This window comes from Pantherophis guttatus, chromosome 1 (assembly GCF_059756535.1).
Source record: "Pantherophis guttatus breed Tessera chromosome 1, ASM5975653v1, whole genome shotgun sequence".
Lineage (NCBI taxonomy): Eukaryota > Metazoa > Chordata > Lepidosauria > Squamata > Colubridae > Pantherophis > Pantherophis guttatus.
The window spans coordinates 116003058-116024536 of NC_142063.1; the positions used below are offsets into that span (position 1 = coordinate 116003058).

The 21479-nt window shown below is 39.0% G+C and overlaps 2 protein-coding genes and 1 long non-coding RNA gene across 4 annotated transcripts in view; 2 read left to right on the forward strand and 1 right to left on the reverse strand.

Annotated features, from left to right (window-relative positions):
- Window positions 1-8934: 8934 nt before the first annotated feature.
- The window catches only part of LOC117667173 (uncharacterized), a 125839-nt gene continuing 113294 nt past the window's right edge, over window positions 8935-21479 (reverse strand). For both annotated transcript variants that reach the window (XR_015731084.1, XR_004591984.3), the window contains one exon: window positions 8935-9333. This is a non-coding gene — a long non-coding RNA (uncharacterized LOC117667173). The remainder of the gene's footprint in view (window positions 9334-21479) is intronic.
- On the forward strand, window positions 11981-13711 carry LOC117667168 (olfactory receptor 5AR1-like). The gene has a single exon (XM_034420384.2). The coding sequence runs from the start codon at window positions 12039-12041 to the stop codon at window positions 12990-12992; it is 954 nt and encodes a 317-aa protein (XP_034276275.1). The 5' UTR covers window positions 11981-12038; the 3' UTR covers window positions 12993-13711.
- LOC117667211 (olfactory receptor 5AR1-like) lies at window positions 19805-21068 on the forward strand. Its single transcript, XM_034420422.3, has one exon. It carries the CDS (start codon window positions 19805-19807, stop codon window positions 20762-20764), a length of 960 nt encoding a protein of 319 aa, XP_034276313.3. The 3' UTR covers window positions 20765-21068.

The window sequence follows — 21479 nt, forward strand, 5'->3', positions numbered from 1 at the left end:
TCTGAAATGAAATATCACAAAATTAAACAAAAGACAACATAACAAACAGAATGTATACTGTGACAAAATATAATATTGATTTAGTGAGTGGGAAGGGTGGGAGGGAGGGAGGGAGGGAGCAAATTTCATATAATATAGTAGATCAATATTCTGAATTAAAATTGGGAAGATATTGGATCAAATCCTCAGAAGTGAATGACAATATTTATTTCTCATTCTGCTTAACACTCAAGATTGTTATAGTGTATTATGCTATTATGTAAAGGAACCATGTGATTCATCTGGAATCAGCTGAACCAGCAGAACAGTGAATGAAAACATTCCAAGGAAATTTGCATTGAAAATACTAAGAAAAAATGAATTTCCATTTGAGTGACACACCACTGTAGTGCCTATTCAAAAAAATCCTCATTATACATAGTTAAATATGAATGTTTAAATACAACCACAAGAAAATTGGAGCCTGCACTAATTAACTGCACAATCCATTTTTTAGTGAGGCCAAGCTTAACATTACAAGGTAGTGACACCAAAAACCAACAAAATAACTTCCTCAGGGTTGTGTGAATCCCAGTCTTTAAAAATTATTGCTTGAATCTGCTTCCTATTTAAACTTAATTGAATCTCCAAGCATTATTAAGTTTCAGTGGTTTTCTAAATATATATACATACTTGTATGTAATTTAACCTAACTATATCTTGAATGTATCAAGTCTATTTTCTTCTGCTAGATTTTTGAACTAGTAGAAGTATACTAAGAGTTTTAAAATTGTAAAAAGTAAATCTCTCTCTTTCACACACACACACACACAGGCTTCATTGAACATTAGGAATGCTAACTCTTTTTTAATCCTGTATTCAAATCCTTTAACTTCCCTGACCAAACCCTTAAACAGTTCTTCTTTTAAAACTTACCAGAAGGTAGGAAATATTCATTGTGGTGTTTCAGTAATTCAAAAAGGCATAAATAATGAACTGAGGACCAGAGACTGGATGCACATTTTCTACTCAGTTTCTGCATACATTCTAAATAAAGTTTCAATAACTGAAATATCATCCATTTTCCTTGAAAAGAAGCAGGACTTATTAGAATCTCGGAAACCCAATTATGTCTGAGGGAGAGAAACAGCTTTGTGCAAATGTGTAATTTTTCTGCTTTTCATATATTCATATATTTCATAAATTCATATATTTTTCTGCAGAAAAATAAAAGGTTTTGATATATGTTACCAAATACATTACCATATGTTACCAAATATATATATTCAAAGATCGATTGGGATCTAAAAATGGGATTTTTCAAGAAATATGGAAGCTCAGTTTTTCAGTTTTGTTGCTAAAAGTACACAGTACGAGGCATAAGCTCATTAGAGAGGAAAAACATCTTAAAACTTTACCTGACAGTAAGGAGCTAATATAAGATACCTATATCAGTATAAGTATCTGCCATTGATTTCCATGAAGAAAGCAATAGAACATACCAAAAGAATTTGATTTGAGGATGATCGGGATGCTGAATTGCAATTCAGTTTTCCACGAATTGAAAAATCACATCAATAAAGCATATCATTACACAATGCTGGGAGTCATTTCTGATAAAGGAAAATGATTTGCTCCTTCCCAAATCCTCCAAAAGAGCAAGTATTCTTCATTATTAAATGATAATAATAATAGCAAAACTTATACATTGCCATCAAACTATAATAAAAGAAGTTGATTTTGTTTTCTTTATAGCTAAAACCATAAGATGCCACATTGTCGATCTGCTTCTCTGCCCAATTCTAACCTACAGCCATTTTCGAGGTTTATATGTTCTTTTTAAAAACCTGCAGCTCACTGAAACCCCAGAAGGGGTTTCATTTAATTCAGAGATGCTATAACATTATAACAAGCGGTAGCTGCAGATTCAGCATTTTCCCTAAATACCAATAGAGAATTAACCTGGGTCATCAATTGTACTAATTTATTTTTTAAATGTTATGTCGCTCTTCAAAAGTTGGCTTTCCCAAGGCACTGGAAAAATTTCTACCTTCATTAAGCAGTTCTTGCTGTGTCTGTTGTCTTTTTCTGAGATGGGATGAACTATATGGGCATACTCTCAGTCACTCATGTCCTGCTCACTGCCCCAATGGATTCTGTAATGTGCTCTATATGTGGCTGCTCTTGGAGCGTATCCAGAAGCTTCAACTGAAGCAAAATGCATTGGTGAGGGTAGTTAGACTTGTTTCTAGAATTGCACGTGTTATATCATGGCTCCACAATATGAACTGATTGCCAGTTTGCTTCTGAATCCAGTTCCAGCTGATCATAACCTTTAAAGTCCTGCATAGCATGGGAACAAGTGATTTGAGGGATTGCCTCTTCCCATTTACATTTACCCATCAGGCCCGGCAGGAGGGGGTCCCATCAGCCAGGGAGCTTCACAGGCATGACAAGCCTTTTAGAACAGGGGTGTCAAACTCACATCATCACGGCAGCGTCATGGGACGTATCGGGACTTTCCCCTTCACTAAATTGGGCATGGGCATGGCCAGCATGTGATGCATCCAGCCACGGGCTGGGAGTTTGACAGCCCTGCTTTAGAATGTCCTCCCCACCCCACCCCCCAAAGTGAGATTGAACCCAACCATATTGGCCCTCCAGAAGGCCCTGTGAACTTGTCTTGTCATTGGGCCCAGGAACCCCATGTAAGTGTGGCACCCGTGAAATGGTTATACTATGTATAAACTGGAATGCATTCTCCTCTGGTTTTGTTATTATAGTTTTTAATATTTGTTAGTGCATTTTAAGCAGTGGTGGGATTCAGCCAGTTCGCACCACTTTGGGAGAACCGGTTGTTAACTTTCTGAGCAGTTTGGTGAACTGGTTGTTGGAAGAAATCATTAGGGCAGAGAACCGGTTGTTAAATTATTTGAATCCCACCACTGATTTTAAGGGTTTTGTGTTTAATTGTTTTGATCGTTTGAGGGGTGTGCGCAGGGGTGAAATGCTCCTGGTTCAGACCGGACCGGCTGATCCATTAACGATGGAGGCAGGTAGTTCGGAGAACCAGTAGCAAAAATCCCTTTCCCCCCCCCCCCATGCCCACCCAATCACCCGGTCACCCACTTGCCTGCTTGTCTTCATTTTCATCATCTTATCTTATCTTATCTTATCTTATCTTATCTTATCTTATCTTATCTTATCTTATAGCATTTTGTGGTTGCATAACAAGTAGTGCTATATCCTCAGCATAGCATTTCAACTTGTATTTCTTTCTCTGAATTTTAATCACAGATATTGTTGTGACCTAGGCCCAAATAGTTATTACCAGACACAATCAGTCTTAAACAAACATATTTTATTAGAACAGCTGAGAATTACTTCATTCTCAGCTTAGTCCAAATTAATTCCAAAACAAATTCTTCATAAACAGTCCTTCAGCCTTATCACCAACCTTTGTCTTCTTTGGCATCCTGCAAAAGGCTTTTCTTGGCAAAACCCCATGAAGTTCAGAAGCAAGAGACGCTGACAAGAAACAAAATGTAGCAATGTTGTTTTCCTACAAAGATCCCAAGAGTCGTTGCTGCTCTTTTAAGCCTTCTGGGAGGGGCCAATCATCTCCTAGCCTTACTCCTGAGTCGTCCTTTTTGCTTTAGCTGCTCTTGCCTTCTGGCAGCTCTTCACATGTGTGCACTAGGAACAGGCTTCTCCTGTTCCTCTGCCTCTCTGCTATCTGCCTCTGGAGGCTTCGGAGTCCACGCATCACTCCAGATGGCCCTGGCCCCAACTCTGTCTCCGACGCAGAGCCCTTGTCCAGGCCTTCCCCTGACTCCAGGACTGGCCCATTGTCCTCCCCAGCCTCCTCACTGTCCGACTCTGTTGCCAGCTCTGCAGGCTGCTGGTGGACCACAACAGATACCAGTTTGCAGTGGTGGAATTCAAATTTTTTTACTACCAGTTCTGTGGGTGGGTGTGGCTTGGTGGGCATGGCAGGGGAAGGATATTGCAAAATCTCCATTCCCACACCACTCCAGAGGAAGGATGCTGCAAAATCCCCATTCCCTCCCCACTCCTGGTGGAAGGACATTGCAAAATTTCCATTCCCACCCCACTCTGGGGCCAGCCAGAGGTGGTATTTGCTGTTTCTCTGAACTACTCAAAATTTCCACTACCGGTTCTCCAGAATCTGTCAGAACCTGCTGAATAGCACTCCTGCCAATTTGTCTATCTGCACCTTGTCTACCAAAACTTCTAAAGCTATTGCAAATAATAAGGAAGAACGTGGGCAGCACCTCCTTAGCACCTTTGTGTCAGTCCTTTCAGGTACTCCAGGCAAGAAGCACCAACCATGCCTACTAACACTAACTTTATTCTAAAGTTGAAGTACAGGTGGTCCTCAACTTACAACTATAGTGGAGCTTGCCCTTCACAGTCATAAGTCATGACAGTTATAAAACATATCAGTCAGGTGAGCCAACCCAACCTTTTTGTGGCAAAGGTTCAATATGGGCACAGTTTTACTGAAAACCAGAAGTAAATGTTGGTTTTTGCCAAAGCAATCATGAACATGATCATATGACAACAGGATGCTGCAAACAAATGTAAATGTGGCCTGGTTGCTGACCGCCTGAAGTTCAGTCACATGACCTGACCGTTGGAACTTTGTATCTGGGTCATAACAGGGGTGGGTTCTAAAAATTTTTACTACCGGTTCTGTGGGCATAGCTTATTTTGTGGGCGTGGCTTGATGGTCATGTGACAATTCTTTAGGATTTAGCAGAGGTACTGGTCTACCAGGCTTTTAACTGCTTGCAGAGCTGTACTGGTCTACCCATTTGTTTTTGCAGGCACTGGTCTACCCATTTATTTTTGCAGGCACCGGTCTACTCATTTGTTTTTGGAGGCACCGGTCTACCAGCACACTGCCTTTTAACACTGATCAGCTGTAGGGCGACCCTTTGAAACCCCGCAGCAAGAGTTTAAACAGTTTTTTCCTTCTAGCCAATCAGCTGGGACTCAGGAGGCAGCAATAGATTGGGGGTGGGGCCAAATAAAAGGTAAGAATAACACCAGGGGGCAGGGGGGCAGAACCGGTTCGGTGACGTCATATTGTCATTGCTACCATCTTGGCAGAACCGGGAGGAACCCACCACTGGGTCATATGTATTCCCTAGGTTGGTCCATCGTAATGAAGGTCTGTTACTATGCAACTGGTCGTAAATTGAGAGCTACATGTAACAAAATTTTACATATCTGAAAATACATGTCTTCCCCTCTGCCTTTACAGTCCAAGAAACATGTTTGCCCTGCTCCCAATTGCTCCTCTGGGTTAAGCTGCCTCTTATCTGGCTGTTGCCTAGTTTGCAGCTCCTCTTCCTCCTGTCTCTCAACAGCATTCCTCACAGACCATTATACTTTGCTTATTGAAAAACCTGTGGAGAGTGTCCACTTGTTGTTTGCCATTGATATGTGCTCCCCACTCAACTTCTAAATTCTAGATTGATGTTGCTTAAAACTGCTGATAAAATAGGTCATTCCAAATCATCAAAAATCTTTTCTATATCTATAAATATTACTGCTGCCTTTTTTTTATATTGTAGATCTATTCAAATGCATTTATTATCAACTGCTATTGTCTTTTATTTTTCTCTTGGGGATATGTCATTGCATGGCTGGCAGTTATTTCAGATTTCTGTGTGTGTGTGTGTGTGTCTTTAAAGCAAACAATTGCTTCATAGAGACAGAGACAGTGGAGATGTTTATAATAGATACTGTGTACAGGTATATTTACATAAACTAAGGAATAACAGAACTATTTACATCACGGGGCCAAACTTTCCGGTTCCTCATTTTCTCTGCCTCTCTCCCAGAGCTATGTACAGTATTAGCAAACACCCACTTAGTTGCTTAACTACCAACTTCCCTCTTTCTTCTCCGCCCTTCCACATAGCATTTTCCAGAGACCCAGACAGACAGATAGACAGGTGGGAAATGGTTGGTTTACTGTTGTTAGGTTATTTCAGATCTCAACAGCCTTTCCTCTATGTATAAATTATATGTGGTGATGCATCTCCCTCTGTCCCTGGCTGCCTTCACTTTTAGTAGGATTATCAGACATCTAGTCCTCTTTATTCCTCTATCTGACAGGCATAGCCTTAAAATCAAATATTGCCAAGCTTTTAGAGTGTATTTTTTTTTAGTGGGCTGCTTTCACAAGAGTAGTCATTGCAACTTTCATGTATTGTGATCTTGTGGATTGTTTGCTTTTTTGTTTACTTCGTCCATTGACAAACTCAATAGCCTAGATTTATGTTATATGTTTCCTTATACCAGCAGTCGCCTTGAATCCAGATCCTTCAAATCTATAATTGCTGTAGTCTGTAGATCACATGACTTGTCATATGTTTCCATGGTGAAATTTGAAAAGCACATTGTCATTGATTCTACAGTATATTATTGCCACTCAATAATATTATGTGGCATGATAGAGCCATGATGGCGAACCTATGTCACGCGTGCCACAGGTGGCACACGGAGCCATATCAATGGGCATGTGAGCTCAGCTCCAGCGTGCATGCTCTTGCCGACCAGCTGATTTTCAGGCCTTCTGGGCTACCAGAAGTTGGCAAACGGGCCATTTCCAGCCTCCGGGGGAGTGGGGAAGGCCATTTTTGCCCTCCCCAGGCTCCTAGAAAGGTTCTGGAGCCTGGGGACAGTGAAAAACAGGCCTTCTGGTCCCACTGGAAGTCGGCAAACGGGCTGTTTCCAGCCTCCAGAAGGCCTCCATATCTTCTGTACAAGATGGATAGAGCACATATGAAGGGAATCAATCAGCTGAGTCTTATAGAAGCCATAGTCCAGACTAAATCCTGATTGGCACCACTGCCAAAAAAATTGGAATTAATACAGCAATTTCTCAAGCCAGCTTCAGGTTCAGTACAGGAGACATGGAGATTCGTACTACTATGTAGAAATGTTTTTAGGTTTATTTATTGATACATCATAGGCCCTTTGGAACATCTTACCCCAGAGGTGAGGTTGGCTCCCGCCCTTCTGTCCTTCCACAGGAGGCTGAAGAGATGGCTTGGGGTACGGGTGAAATGCAGCCAGTTGACACTGGTTCTGGTGTCTGGGTAGGGAAAATTTTGACTGGTTCAGAGAACCGGTAGGGAAAATTTTGATTGGCCCTTCCCACTTGCCCTCCCCTTCCTCTCACCTCTCCTATATTCTGTTGTTTATTAGGTCAGCTGACTCGTGCGGTAGAACGGATTGCCGCCTCAGCTGAGCTAAGAAACAGCAAATGAGTCTTAATTTCATTTGCCCTCAGAGTGAATAATAAACTGTCAATTTTTGCCGCTTTTTTCCTTTTCCCCCCTTCTCCCCCCCCCTCCCCAGCAGGGAAAGGAATACTAGCTTTAAGTAGCTTAAATGAGATATCTGGGTGTTCGGCCCAGAGCAATTATCACCTTGTTAAAATGTTGCAGAAAGTCACAGGGCTAATCTGGAAGGGAATCACTATGCTGAACCATTGAAAAGTGCAGGTGGTGGTCATTCAACCTCTTTCTGTTTCTCCGGGTCTTTGATTGGGGGTTTCCTCTGGAGCAAAAGCAGAAATTCCAGTGAAGATTTCTCTGTGTTTTCTAATTTTCTTCCAGAGCAGAACAAAAAAGCATCTTCCTGTGAAGGCTTTTCCAGTTCTTTATTCTGATTTTTTCCTAGAGCAAAAGAAAGCCCTTTCTAGTGAAGTCTTCCCTGTGTGTTTATTCTGATTTTCATCTGGACTGGAGCAAAATCATCTGGTGGCAGGCCTTAAGTAACAATCCCACACTTATTTTACTCCATGCGTAGCCCACCCATTATGTAATTTACCACTTCTGTCTGTGCCTCTTTCCCAAACTGTATACTTGTCTCCCACCCTCTCTCTCTCTCTCTCTCTCTCTCTCTCTCTCTCTCTCTCTCTCTCTCTCTCTCTCTCACTCACTCACACACACACACACACATACACAGGTCCATGGTAAAACTGTCTTCCATGAAACCAGACCCTGGTGCCAGAAAGGTTGGGGACCTCTGAATTAGACCATCAGGGTCCCTACAGGAGAGCCCTTTTAAGGATTATGTATTAATAGAAAAGCAACTAATTTAGCTCTGATCCTAAATGCTAAAGCTGTTGCACACAAAAAACAGAGGAGCTCTAATCAACTATCACAGCCACATTTTGGATCTGAGGGGAGGGCCTGGGAAAGGTGTCAGAATAACACTTAGAAGGGACTTTGAAGGGGACTCTATACCATTTCAGAGAAATTGCTGTCCAGTCTTTTCTTAAAAACCTCCAGTGATCAAGCACCTAGAACTTCTGGAGATAAGCAGTTCCACTGGTTAATTGTTCTCACTGTCAGGAAGTTTCTCCTTAGTTTTAGGTTGCTTCTCTGTTTCTTCAGTTTGCATGCATTGCTTCTTGTTTTGCCTTCTGCTTCTTTGGAAAATACATTGCCCTCCCCCCCTTCTTTGTGGCAGCCCCTTAAAAGCCTGTTGCCTATCACACTCTTGGGCAAAGCATGTGAGCCATTTCCTCCTTTCAGTGGTCCATGAAACTACATCTATAGTATGTAGAAATAAAATCGAAAAAAAGTGAACAACATTTTTACAGAACTATAGATATATTGAGGCTGGGTGTGACAAGGAATGGCTGGGAGGGGAAGGGCCAGGCGAGGCACCCCTTGATGTGAGTGACATTGAGTTGGCCATGACCACCCAGTCACATGACCAACCAGCACGCCCACCCAGTCACATGACCACCAAGCCACGCCCACAGAACCAGTAGGGGAAAAAATTTGAATTTCACCACAGGCTTGGGGCCTAACAGAGGAGCATCACATTGGAGGTGGTTGTTGAATCTCACCTCCCCATCACACACACACATCCTGTTCCCTCCTTCCCCATCTTTTAACTATATTTTATTTTGATTGTGTTTCTATTTTTTATTCTTTTAAAGATAGGTATACGTTTTAATGCTGAAAGATGTCCAGAGTTGTTTGTTATGAGATGGCAGCAAATAAATTCAATCAATCAATAGTCATTGGCTATTTCTTTTTTGCTTTCTTGCTTTTAACATTTGTTCTTACGTAGTCTGTATTAAGGCCTACTGTCTTAACTTAATACCAGCATCTTGTATGTTAGGATGTACGTGAATGCAGATGACCTTCTTCATCTGTTACCTGAAATGCCCACTGTTTTCTTGAGAAAGGAAAAAAGAGGACAATGTGTATGGTAATCTTCTATCAGGGGATAAGATTGCAGACTGTGCCATTTTGATAGAAATCCGGACATTCATTGATAGAATGGCCATTACCACTGAAAAAAAAGGGAGACAAACATTTAGAACTAGTTATTTCAATTTGACAATACAACTTTCAGAAAAAAAACCAATTCCCTAAATGTTATTCACTTGCAACTAAACTGCAATTAAAAAATTAAATCACAACAAAGCAAGAAAGTTAATTATTGGTACTTAAAACTGTTTGTATCCAAAAGGTATCTTGAAGTCCATCAGGGAACATGTCCCAGATGGTCTCAAAAGACATAAGATCTTTTTGCCTACTTACAGAGTCTGTAAGAAAGAAAACTCCATCAACTTCAGGTATGTTTGTTATCTCAGGGAAGGATTTTTTAATACATGTACTGGTGCTAAAGGCAGACTTTCATGTCTTGCATTTATAGTTTTCATATGTATAAGCCATACCAATGCATGTGGATTTCATATATTGACAAGGTTCTAATTCACATTGTTCTCAGAATAACTTGATTACTGAAGATATAAATATATGTGTCTATAATATAAACTATAGTACAGCCCAGTTCAGTATAATGTAGATATTGTATATATGTATGCTTTTGTGTATTTTTATCCTGCCTTTATTATTTTATAGTTAAGATAAGATAAGATAAGATAAGATAAGATAAGATAAGATAAGATAAGATAAGATAAGATAGTGAACATACTTAATGCTCCTTCTTTCTATTTTCCCCCACAATAACAATCCTTCCAATTTCTTTCTAAGAAGATGCAATAGCTATAAATAGCAATTGTTTATAATTATTTAATTATAATATAGATTTGTAAAAATACAAGAGATACCAAATTTATCTTCCATTGATCTTAGCACAGTATACCAATGTTCTGCTTTTTTAACCCATGCCTTAGATACCAGAGCAAAATATACATTTTTAAGATACTAATTAATGATTAAATCAGTAGTTCTGAAGTTTGTTTGTCACCACACCATGAATAAAACTAATGATTTCATTAATGTCAAGGTTGGAAAGAACTAAATACAGCAACTACTTTTAATAACTGAATTTTAATCTGTACATCACAGATACTGTCCACAATGTGCATTTGCGATTCTGCAAATTTGAGAATCCTGGATTGAACCATTAAGATCAAGATTTCTTCTGAACTCATGTTAAGATATTAAAACAACAAATTATTGAACATTAACAGATGTATTCTGCTGTATTATGCTAAAAAGGATGGTTTTCTAGTAATATATGAGAGAGAGAGAGAGAGAGATGAATCAATTGTAAAGACCCCTTCAACAAAGAGTGCCTTAATGAAGGGGGGACCCTATGTTAGAGAGATAAAGTGAGGTGTGTGCTGTGTTGAAAAATTGTGTATGGTTCTCTTCTATGCTATGGTGTGTCCAGTCATTGGAAAGCAAGGAACTGTCACAGTTGCAGTGGTCTTGTGCTTTTCATTTTATCTTTCACAAGTTGGGGGAAAGAAAAAAATGGTGACAAGTTATTCCCACTTTCTAACTGGAGATTTTTCTATGGCATCTGTTTAGAATTGCTAAACTACTATGAGATAGTTTAACATCTCAACCAGTTACTGCATTATTCTTATCTTTTAAGCAGGGGGTGTAGGCAACTCCCCCTTTTTGCTCTTAATCATTTACAATTATCTAAGCAGTTCTGTTACTTTTGGGTGCTTTCTTACCGATCTCATGAATGAAAACTGACCTACCAATATTTTAATACATGGGTTACTAAAACCTCTTATTTGACTCTGGATTTGAGCCAGAATGAAGAACTTCAAATAAGAGGTTTTAGTAATTTGTATATTAAAATATTTGTGGGCTACTTTTGTAGGAAAGAATTAATATACAGCACTGTATAGACAACTATATCAGATTAGAAGTTATTGCACTCAATTTAGATGTTTTCAGATGAAATTATTTCCATCCATACTTGGGACCATATAAAAATCAGTATTGCTTTCAACATATGCAGAAGATACTCCGGAATCAGAAGCAATGATAGTCAATGAAAATAGCTTTTAAAACACATAATCTATAAAATATGACAGTCAAATGCATTAAGTGAAACAAGAAATATGACTTGGAATCTACCAGTACCCTGAAAGCAGGTGACTTTATTTTATTTTTTTAATTCAGAGGCTTCTCAAGAAAGAAGGGGAAAGAAGGTTTATCAGCAATTCAAAATTTATACAATATTTTTAACATTCATTCCATCATAGATTTTTATAAAAATAGTCACACAACTAGCACAGAGCATTAATATGAATTCTCACGTACAATGCGCCAGCAAATGAAATAAATATTAGAATAGCTATACACACTGCCCTGATTTGTATTTTTGTTTAATGCAAATTTAACAAACATTTAGATGTGTCCAATATTTTAGCTTGTCTGGGCCATACTGAATGAAGAGGAATTGTCTTGAGCTGCATATAAGATGTATAATGTAGTAGTTAATGTATATAAATAACAAACCTCCTTTATTTGGGGGGTTTTGTAGGGCTGCATTACTAGCTGTCCAGGGCCACATGCGGCCCCTGGGCCCCAGGTTGGAAAGCCTGATTTAGATGAATACAGTGGAAATGTGATCCTGGTCCTCGTGGTTATTTTTTATAGAGAAACCAAAATAGATGGAACTCTAAAGAAAGCAAATCTTCTTTCCTTCCTTTGATAGATTTTTTAAAAAAGACATTTCACATTCAGCTAATATTCAGAACCCAGCACCCATTGTGAAAGATCATGGATAAAGGAAATGATTCTGTTATTACCGAATTCATTCTTCAGGGATTCACAGACAATCCCAAAATGCAACTTGTTCTTTTTTTTATCTTCCTCTCAATTTATCTCATTGCGCTGTTAGGGAATCTTGGGATGATTCTACTGATATGCACTAACACCCAACTTCATAAACCCATGTATTACTTTCTGGGCAACCTCTCCTTTGTTGATCTCTGCTGTTCCACAACCGTTGCTCCTAGAATGCTGATTGATTTATTAAGTGAAAGTAAAAGGATTTCCTACAATGCCTGTGCTACACAGCTCTTTTTCTATGTGTTTTTTGTAGACATAGAATGTGTTTTGTTGGCTGTGATGGCCTATGACAGGTATGTGGCCATCTGTAATCCACTTCTCTATTCAGCGGCAATGTCCAAAACGCTCTGCCAACAATTGATTGCTTTTGCATATTGCATAGGCTTAATGGATACAATAGTATACACTACCTCTACATTCCTACTCACATTCTGCAGGTCAAATGTTATTAATCATTTCTTTTGTGATATGCCTCCACTATTTGTACTCTCCTGTTCTGACACCTATGTTAATGAGCTTGTGCTGCTTATCATTGATGGCTTCATTGAAGCATGCAGCATTTGTATGAGTCTTATATCCTATGTTTATATTGTGGTTACAATCCTAAGAATGCACTCCGCTGAGGGCAGGCGCAAGGCATTTTCCACCTGTGCTTCTCACCTGACAGCTGTTGGGATATTCCACGGGACCATAGTCTTCATGTACATCCGGCCCACCTCCAGCTACTCCATGGACCAAGACAAATGGGCCTCTATGTTCTACACAGTCGTGATCCCCATGCTCAACCCTTTGATCTACAGCCTGAGGAACAAGGAGGTGAAAGATGCTGTGATAAAATCAGTCGGCAATGTATGGACTTTTAAAGGCAGGAAACCCAAATAAATGTAGGGAACAATTTCATTCAGTAATAACCTCTGACCCTTCTAAAGAGGAATAATGTCACTGGGTAAAAGAAATACATTGTATTGTAATGTTCTGTGACCTTTTATACTTCTGAATATTATCTCAATAACAATCATAACTTACTTAACATAGTAGACTTCACTAACAATAGTCTCAATCCTGCTGAACCACTTTTTCAGTTTAATCAGATAAACTTTGCACTTCTGGCTCTTAGCCGCTTCCCAGGCTCTTCAGCCACCAACAATGGTAGCATAACAAAAGACCACAAAATGAGGGTTTCTAGTTTCATAAAGCAAGATGGCTAACTGTATGAATCACAGGATTAAAACCCTGCATAATTTTTGATTGTAGAAAGCCCAAGGCTGAAAGCCTATATAAGCATTCAGAGTTCTATGCAAGTAAATTAAAAGTTATTAGTTCTGAATTTGTCATGTTGCAAGTAGTTTAACATGTAATAAACCAAATATTTCAGTCCGATTTTACATTTAATCATACTTTTCATCTTTATGTTTAAAATACTCATATTCTTTCTGTGGAAAAAAAAGACTATCTGTTCAGTTAGCCTTGTCCAGTCTACGGCAATATTGATAACAAGGCATGGGATTTGGAGTCTAACATATAGGAAAGGATACCGATCTGAAGAGTTGTATTAAGGCATATCCAATCAAAATAAACAAAAGCAAATATTTTTTTTTAAATCTGAGTTTCTCCCCCTTAATGTAGGATAATTTTGATAATTTACAAAGTATAAGAAATCCTGAGCTGGAATAATGAATTGATTTCTATAAAATTGCTATACAACCCTACAAGTTGCAGCAGTTGATAGGGCTGTATTAAAAACTGAGACACAAATAGGAAAAACATATTAAATATTCAAGGCAACAAAAAGATTGGAGCATTTTACATTGGAAAAAGAAACCAAGGAGACAGGGTCACAAAAGGGTTTTGGGAACTTTGGCAGAGAAACAATTTTCACTCTTTTTCGTAACACCAGAACCGATGATCCTTCAGTAGTAAGAGCTTTTAGACAGATCAGTGAAACTACTCCTATAAATTATGTAATTAATTTCCACCAAAAGTACTGAAGATTATATAAATTAATAGAGGATAGGGCTAAGAACAGTTATTTGAGAATTTTAGCCCTGCCCACCACCCACCCACCCACTCCGAATAAGCCTCAACATCTTCTGATGAAGACCATAATACAATTTTTTTCTTATGCTGCATATAATCTCCTTCTGTTTGACTGCACTGAAAAGTTACAGATATTTGATCTTCTCATGGTCTTATTATGATCAGTCTTTGTTATGTTTGCTTTATTCAGATCTCCACTAGAGCTGGGTAGCCAATAAATTTAAATAAAATAATTAATGAATTAGAAATAAATCTCTTACTAGAATTATTACAGATCTCTTCATTATTTCACTTCAGAACCTTGAGTTTGACAGGGGTGTCAAACTCAAGGCCCAAGGGTCAGTTCCGGCCTGTGGGGTGCTTCGATCTGGCCCATGGGGCCGTCCTGGAAACAGTGAAGGCCCGCAGTGCCTCTGCCAGTAAAAACGGAGTTTGGGAGGGCTGTCAATGGCCCTCTCAAGCTCTGTTTTTGCTGGCAGAGGGTTGCAGGAGGCCATCAGAGCTGAAAACAGAGCTTGGAAGCCCGTTTTCACTGGCAGACTGCTTGAGCCATCACAGGCCCCCCCGCCACAAGTGATGTCGAGCTGGCCATGCCCACCCTGATCATGCCCACCCTGGCCCCCCAAGGTCAAACAGAACCGTGATGCAGCCCTCAATGAAATCGACTTTGACACCCCTGTCCTACAACTTCTGGGAACTCTATTTTTAGTTAGAAGCAACCAGCAGTCCTGACCAGTGATCTTAGGCAAGAATGGAGTTTCAAAATAGCCAGAAAGAATGGCACTCAGATTTAAGCCACAATGGCCATGACAAGGACAAAGTACATCAAGGAGATGTTAATGAGAGAGAAATATCTTATAGAAACATTGGAAATAGATTCAGGAAGGCACTTGACACACTTCCATTCAAAAGTGGCAGTGCTAATGAGCTCACTGTTTTTTTCCCATAAAGACCAATAATACTACTATCTTTAGTATATGGGTGGTTATCATCATCATCATCATCATTATATTTCTATAACTTAATGTGATGCAACGTGGTCAATAAAACTAATAAAAGTATGTTAATATATTGTAACTGGCCTCTTCATTTAGGATGCAATCTGCCCGTTCCATTGGTCTTATGCCAAGGGACAAGAGAGATTCATCTACTTCTGTGCTGTCTAATTGGACCAGGGGTGCTTTTTTTTCTTTCTTTTTTTTCAAAATTTCACAGGAGAACTTTCCTAACCATCTTTGGAAATATAAAGTTTACATATGTTCCTCTAGGTAGAAGAAAACTGTATCAGTTCCTGATTAATAAAATTGTATACTTTCTGAACCAATACTTTGTATGTTTATAAACTGATTCTAATCTCTTCACATGGGAAACTTTGTTTGGGAGTTTTTTATACCTAGGCTCTATCACTCTAGGGCTGAATGCACATCCCTCTGGTCTAATGGTGACATGAGAGGGGTGGGGGGAGACCTTATAAATTAACTAGAAAACACTAGAACTCAGCAGATCTCCACTGGAGGGAACTCTTGTATCCTCCATTCTCAGCCAATCTAGTAAGCCCTAAAAAGCACATGCTGCCTTGATACCTTTGCTGTGTCTCCTTCAACAGGTCACACAAAGCTAGGAATAACTTGCACCATCTTTCACTTCTTGAGATAGACCTGGGTTTAATTCTTTGAAAAATGGTTCTAGTGAGTCTCACAAGTTTTTGCAAGATACAACATACATACCCCCAAGCTATATCAACCACCGAGCATCCAGTTAATTTATACATCTATCCAGCTATAGATCTCTACAATTAGCAGAAACTAATAAGGTTAGTTCTTATATTTTAGTCATTGCATCTCAATGATACAATCTTGAATCTTCTTGAGGCTGATCCTAAAACACAGGATCAGCTGTAGCAACACTGTCAGATTCAAGGTTGGAGTCACATTCTGAATTGTGGTTCATAACACTTGCATTTAAAACTTCACCAAAGGCCGAACAAAATTCACACAGTGCCATAAAATTTGTTGATCCAAAGAGTCCTAATAGCTGAAAAGCAATTAACAAGGAAAGGAAATTGCAAAAGTAATTAGAAAAGAAAGTATGCAAGTCCATGTAGGTGTAGGCCTCAGTTTGAGTGAAGATGGATTTCTCTCATCTCCCAGAAGTCTAAAGCTGAGGGTGAGGGTGACTGTTATCCTTGTGAGGAGCAACTATCTGGAGCATATGTGGATGATCTCAAGTTCTCCACTTGTCCATAGGGAAACTATCAAACAACTGGATTGCTTGCCTCCTCTTCATTCCGCACAGTTATCAGCTCTGCTAATGGGTCACATTTCTTCCCTGGAAGACCACTACAATCCTAACAAGTGCTAGGCTCGAGATATATAGCAGCAGACAAGGTATTTTGTTCCCAGTGTTTAGTAGGCAGGGTATGTTGTTCCTGTGTTTATGAGCAGCCAAACATGTTTGAGTTGTATATTGGTGTGATGTATTGTATCTACGAAGGGGGAGGTAGTGTAATGGACCACAGGAAAGCCCAGTTTCTCAAAAACACATGGTGGGGATGAGACAAGAGTCAACACAGCCTAAAGCTAGATCAGAGAACGAGAAAAAGAATTATGATAGCCATTCCATAGAATTTCCAAAAGTAATTAGAAAAGGAAATATGCCAGGGTATATTGGTTAAAAAATTTCTCAGGGTATATCGGTTAGAGTTAGAGTGGGATAGGGTTACACTCTCAAGATTCTATCTATATGGTTTCAGCAAATAAAGAACTGACATTTGGCTGAATTGTTCAATGTTGCTCTTGGGCTGGGCCTGAAAATTATTGAGTTGTAGCTTGGGACTCAAGATGTTATTTAGGTAACAATAGTGTCCAATTAAAACTATCACAACAAAGAATGAAAATGCAACCACTTATCTCCAGGATCTGGGTTATTGAAGTACATAAGGGATAATATCCCAAGTGATATGAAAAGAGATTTAAGATCTCTGCCCCTATTTACAGCTTTGCAAGAGCAAAGAAGCCATTGATTCAAGTCCAGGTACATTTGCTAATTCACAATAAGATTTATACAAATGTTGAGATTATATTAATAACAATCCATATAGGAAATATTACTGAGAAGCTTTTAAACTGTACTAAAGCCAGAGACAAACTGAATGTTAGAGTTTCAATGGATTTAGAATGATTTGTACTTTTAAGATGTTAAATCCTTCTTAAGACTTAATCGCAGATAGATCATTTTGCTGTAGGAAGAGAGGAAATGCAACCATTGCAAGGATCCTTCAATAGAGTCCCCTAATGTAGAGAAAACTTGAAAAAATTAGAATACAGATCAAATGACTAGTATCAGAAAGATTCTTTTAACAAGACTGTCACATCTTCATCTTAAGAAATTCTTTCTTCTTGAATGTTTGATCCAAGCTTTACTAAGTTTAATTTGATCTAATTAATTTGGATCTTTCTAATTTAAGATCCACATAAATAAGAATAAGGCATCAATTAAAAGTAAAATTAGGAAAATGTATCAAAGAATGGCAGGAAATTGCTTGGACCATTGTCATGAAAAATGGAAGAGATATGCTTTCTGCCTTGTTGTCTATGGAGTAAATTGGGAGCTCTATAGGATTTCCCAGTAGAACATCAGCCTCCAGGGCTTCAGTCCATCCAGACCATCTAAACTCCATCATCAGAACTTTGGAGATTCTTTGTGGAGAAGAAAACTCATATTCATGACAGACATGATGTCTTTGGAGGGAACATTACACCTAAGGTATCCATTTTGCTATCTGTTTCAATAAGTGTGATTACTTTACTCCTCAGAAAGCGCGTAAGATTTTATCTTCCTGCAGCTTGGTTTATAAGAATGTCTAAGAGCTTCTGCTTGACAACAATCAATCAGACCACCAATACCTTTCTTTTCACCTTGCTTCTTTAGAGGAGGTGTTGTGAGGTTCTTCATTAAGAATAATCTCAGCCAAAGTATTTGATATTTAACCAAACTGATAGAGGGGGTTTTATTGCTCCTATGGCTTCAAGGCTTCATAAATACAAACAATTATTTTGAATGGGCATCATGCACATACAGTATTTGACACATAGAGCCGTTGGTTATTATGATGGATGATTCATACTAGCAGAGACTTCAGGAGAATGCAGCCCTCTTGGCGCGTCTGCTCTTTCACTGTCTTTTTATATCGTTGATCATGGAGAGATGTCAGTGAATATTTGGAGGCATCACTTTGCAAAAGTTGAACTCCTGCCTTTTAAGATGTCTCTAGAAATGATATTGCCAAACTTGAAATATTGATTGATATTTCAAGTTGATATCCTTGAAATACTGGTCTAAAATTTATTTATTTATTTATTTGTATATTTATATCCTGCCTTTATTATTTTTACCAATAACTCAATGTGGCTAACATATCCAACACACCATCCTCTTCCTATTTTCCCTACAAAAACAACCGTGTGAGATGAGTAGGGCAGAGAAAGACTGACTGGACAAAGGTTAATAAACAGTTAATTGTCTATGGAGATTCTCAGTCATCCAGGCCATGGTTATCTCAAAGGTGCTTTTTTCAAAAGGCAACTGGACTATGTTTTTGCTTGAGGAAGGAATGTTTCGCATCTCATCCAAAAAGCTTCATCAATTCTGACAGGATGGTGGGGCGGATGATAGGATTAGTTCTGACAAGATGGGGTGAGGAATGGAAAAATCATATTTCTTTGCAGCCATCTGGTCATTAGCATTCTTACTGAGAGCCATTGAGCCTCTTGGGGATTTATCTGTGCCCCTCAAGGTCAGAATGCAAATGGGGTGGAATCTTTTTAGAATTGCTGAAAGGACTGTGTTGTAGACAGGAGAAAGGTGGTGTCCTATCTCCTGTCTACTACAATAGTCCTCCATATCCATGTTCTGGATAGAGAGGATCATTGGTTTGAAAAAGGGGTAAAAGAGGCCATATATGTTAAAACTGAACACCTCTCTCTCTCAACAGATGGATATGACACCACCTATGATAACAATATGATCCTTCCATCTGCCCCCCCTCCCAGAATCTTTTCAGAACTGATAAGGTTCTTGGATGAGAAGTGAAACGCCTTCTTCTTCAAGAAAAAAGTAGTCCAGTTTCCTTTTGAAAAAAGCACCTTTGAGGCAGCTTAATTGAATATCTCTACCTCCTATATTATTTGGCTCCACATAAAAAGAGGATCAGCTATGAACACAAGGAAGAGACAACCTAAGTACAGCGAAATATATCACCTGGGAAATATGAAGGAAAAAATTATGGAAAAACAAACAAATGTTTTATTGCACCATAAAAGGACATGAAATTCCATGTTGATAGAATGCTGAGAGCAGCGGAAACCAAGACTATTTTAACGGCTGGTGAAACCTGAAATTTGGAAATACATATTTTCAAAGACTACATTTTTGCATAATAAATACTGTAGATTCCACCTAGCAAATATGTTGTATACTGAATTAAGTTAGCGATGTGGTCCCAATCCCTCTTGAAAAAAAATCCAGATTCTTCTTGCATGAAGATAGGAACAAGGATGAAGCTCTAAGTAATATAATTTTCTTCTTCCTAACAAGGAATCAGAAAGACATTTCAAGATCAGCAAATCACCTGAACCAATCCATCTACTCAGGAAATCATGGATAAAAGAAATGGTTCTGCCTTTACTGAATTCATACTTCAGGGATTCACAGACAATCCGAAAATGCAGCTTGTTCTTTTTACGGTCTTCTTCTTGGTTTATGTCATCACTGTATTAGGGAATCTGGGGATGATTCTGTTGATTTGTACTAAACCCCAACTTCACAAACCCATGTATTACTTCCTGGCCAACCTCTCCTTTGTTGATCTCTGCTGTGCCTCAACCATTGCTCCTAAAATGCTAATTGACTTATTAAGTGAAAGTAAAAGGATTTCTTACAGTGGCTGTGTTACACAGCTCTTTGTATTTGCTATCCTTGCAGATGCAGAGTGCCTTTTGCTGGCTGTGATGGCCTATGACAGGTATGTGGCCATCTGCAATCCACTCCTCTATCCAACTCTAATGTCCAAAAAGGCCTGCCAACAAATGATCACTATTGCGTACCTTACAGGCCTGCTAGATTCAATGATACAAACTTCCTCCACATTCCGGCTATCTTTCTGTAGCTCCAACGTTATCAATCACTTCTTCTGTGATGAGCCTCCACTCCTAATGCTCTCCTGTTCCGACACATATATTAGTGAGATTGTGTTATTTACCTTTGTTGGTTTTGTTGAAGCAAGCAGCATTGGGATGATTTTTGTATCCTATGTTTATATTTTGGCTACAATCTTGAGAATGCATTCCAGTGAGGGTAGGCACAAAGCATTTTCCACCTGTGCTTCTCACCTGACAGTTGTTGGGATATACCACGGGACAATACTCTTCATGTACTTTCGGCCCAGCTCCAGCTACTCCATGGACCAAGACAAATGGGCTTCTATGTTCTACACAGTCGTGATCCCCATGCTCAACCCTCTGATCTACAGCCTGAGGAACAAGGAGGTGAAAAATGCTATGTCAAAATCTCTTGGCCATATATGGGTTTGGAAAGGGAAAAGCTTTGTTTTACAATGATTTAAAATGGTGGCCATTGAGGGGGAGGGTAGATACAGAAGATCTATCTAGAAGGCATGGCAAAATCAGATTGGGGATATGTGAATTTTTAAAGGATGTGGCCCTAGAAAATTTAATAGGCAACTTAATAATAATGTCTACCGCTTTTAAAAAACAGAGGAAATTCAGTGGAAATAACAATACAGGTATAAAGTGTCTTAGCCAAGTGTGAAAGCCACAACCTGTTAGCTAGTTCATGTAGAAAACATTAGTAGTCAACCTTGGGAAAGTTTGTGGTGGACCCCTCTAGCTCTTGCTGATAGGTGTTAAAGAAATGCTACTTCTAGCAGGCAAAAGCCCAAATAAGCTAATGCCTCTGGCTAAAATTAATTCGTAGCAAAAAATTCTCTAAGTACTTATTAATAAACTATTAAGCCACCAGGCCCTCCAGCTGGAGCGATAAGAACCAAGCATTTACATCCATTCGACAGTGGCTCAAAATTTACATAATATTTTTAACATTAATTCCAACATAGATTTTTGTAGAAATGATCACTCCACTAGCACAAAGCATTAATATTAGTTCTCACATGCAATGCCTCAACAAAAGAAGTAAATATTAGAACACATCTACACACTGTCCTACTTTGTATTTTTGCTTAATGCAGATTAATCAATCATTAAGATCAGGGCTGTCAAACTCCCAGCCCATGGGCCAGATGCATCACGCGCTGGC

Excerpts from the sequence above, each read along its gene's own strand:
- LOC117667168 (XM_034420384.2), top strand. The coding sequence starts at position 12,039 with ATGGATAAAGGAAATGATTCTGTTATTACCGAATTCATTCTTCAGGGA.
- LOC117667211 (XM_034420422.3), top strand. The coding sequence starts at position 19,805 with ATGGATAAAAGAAATGGTTCTGCCTTTACTGAATTCATACTTCAGGGA.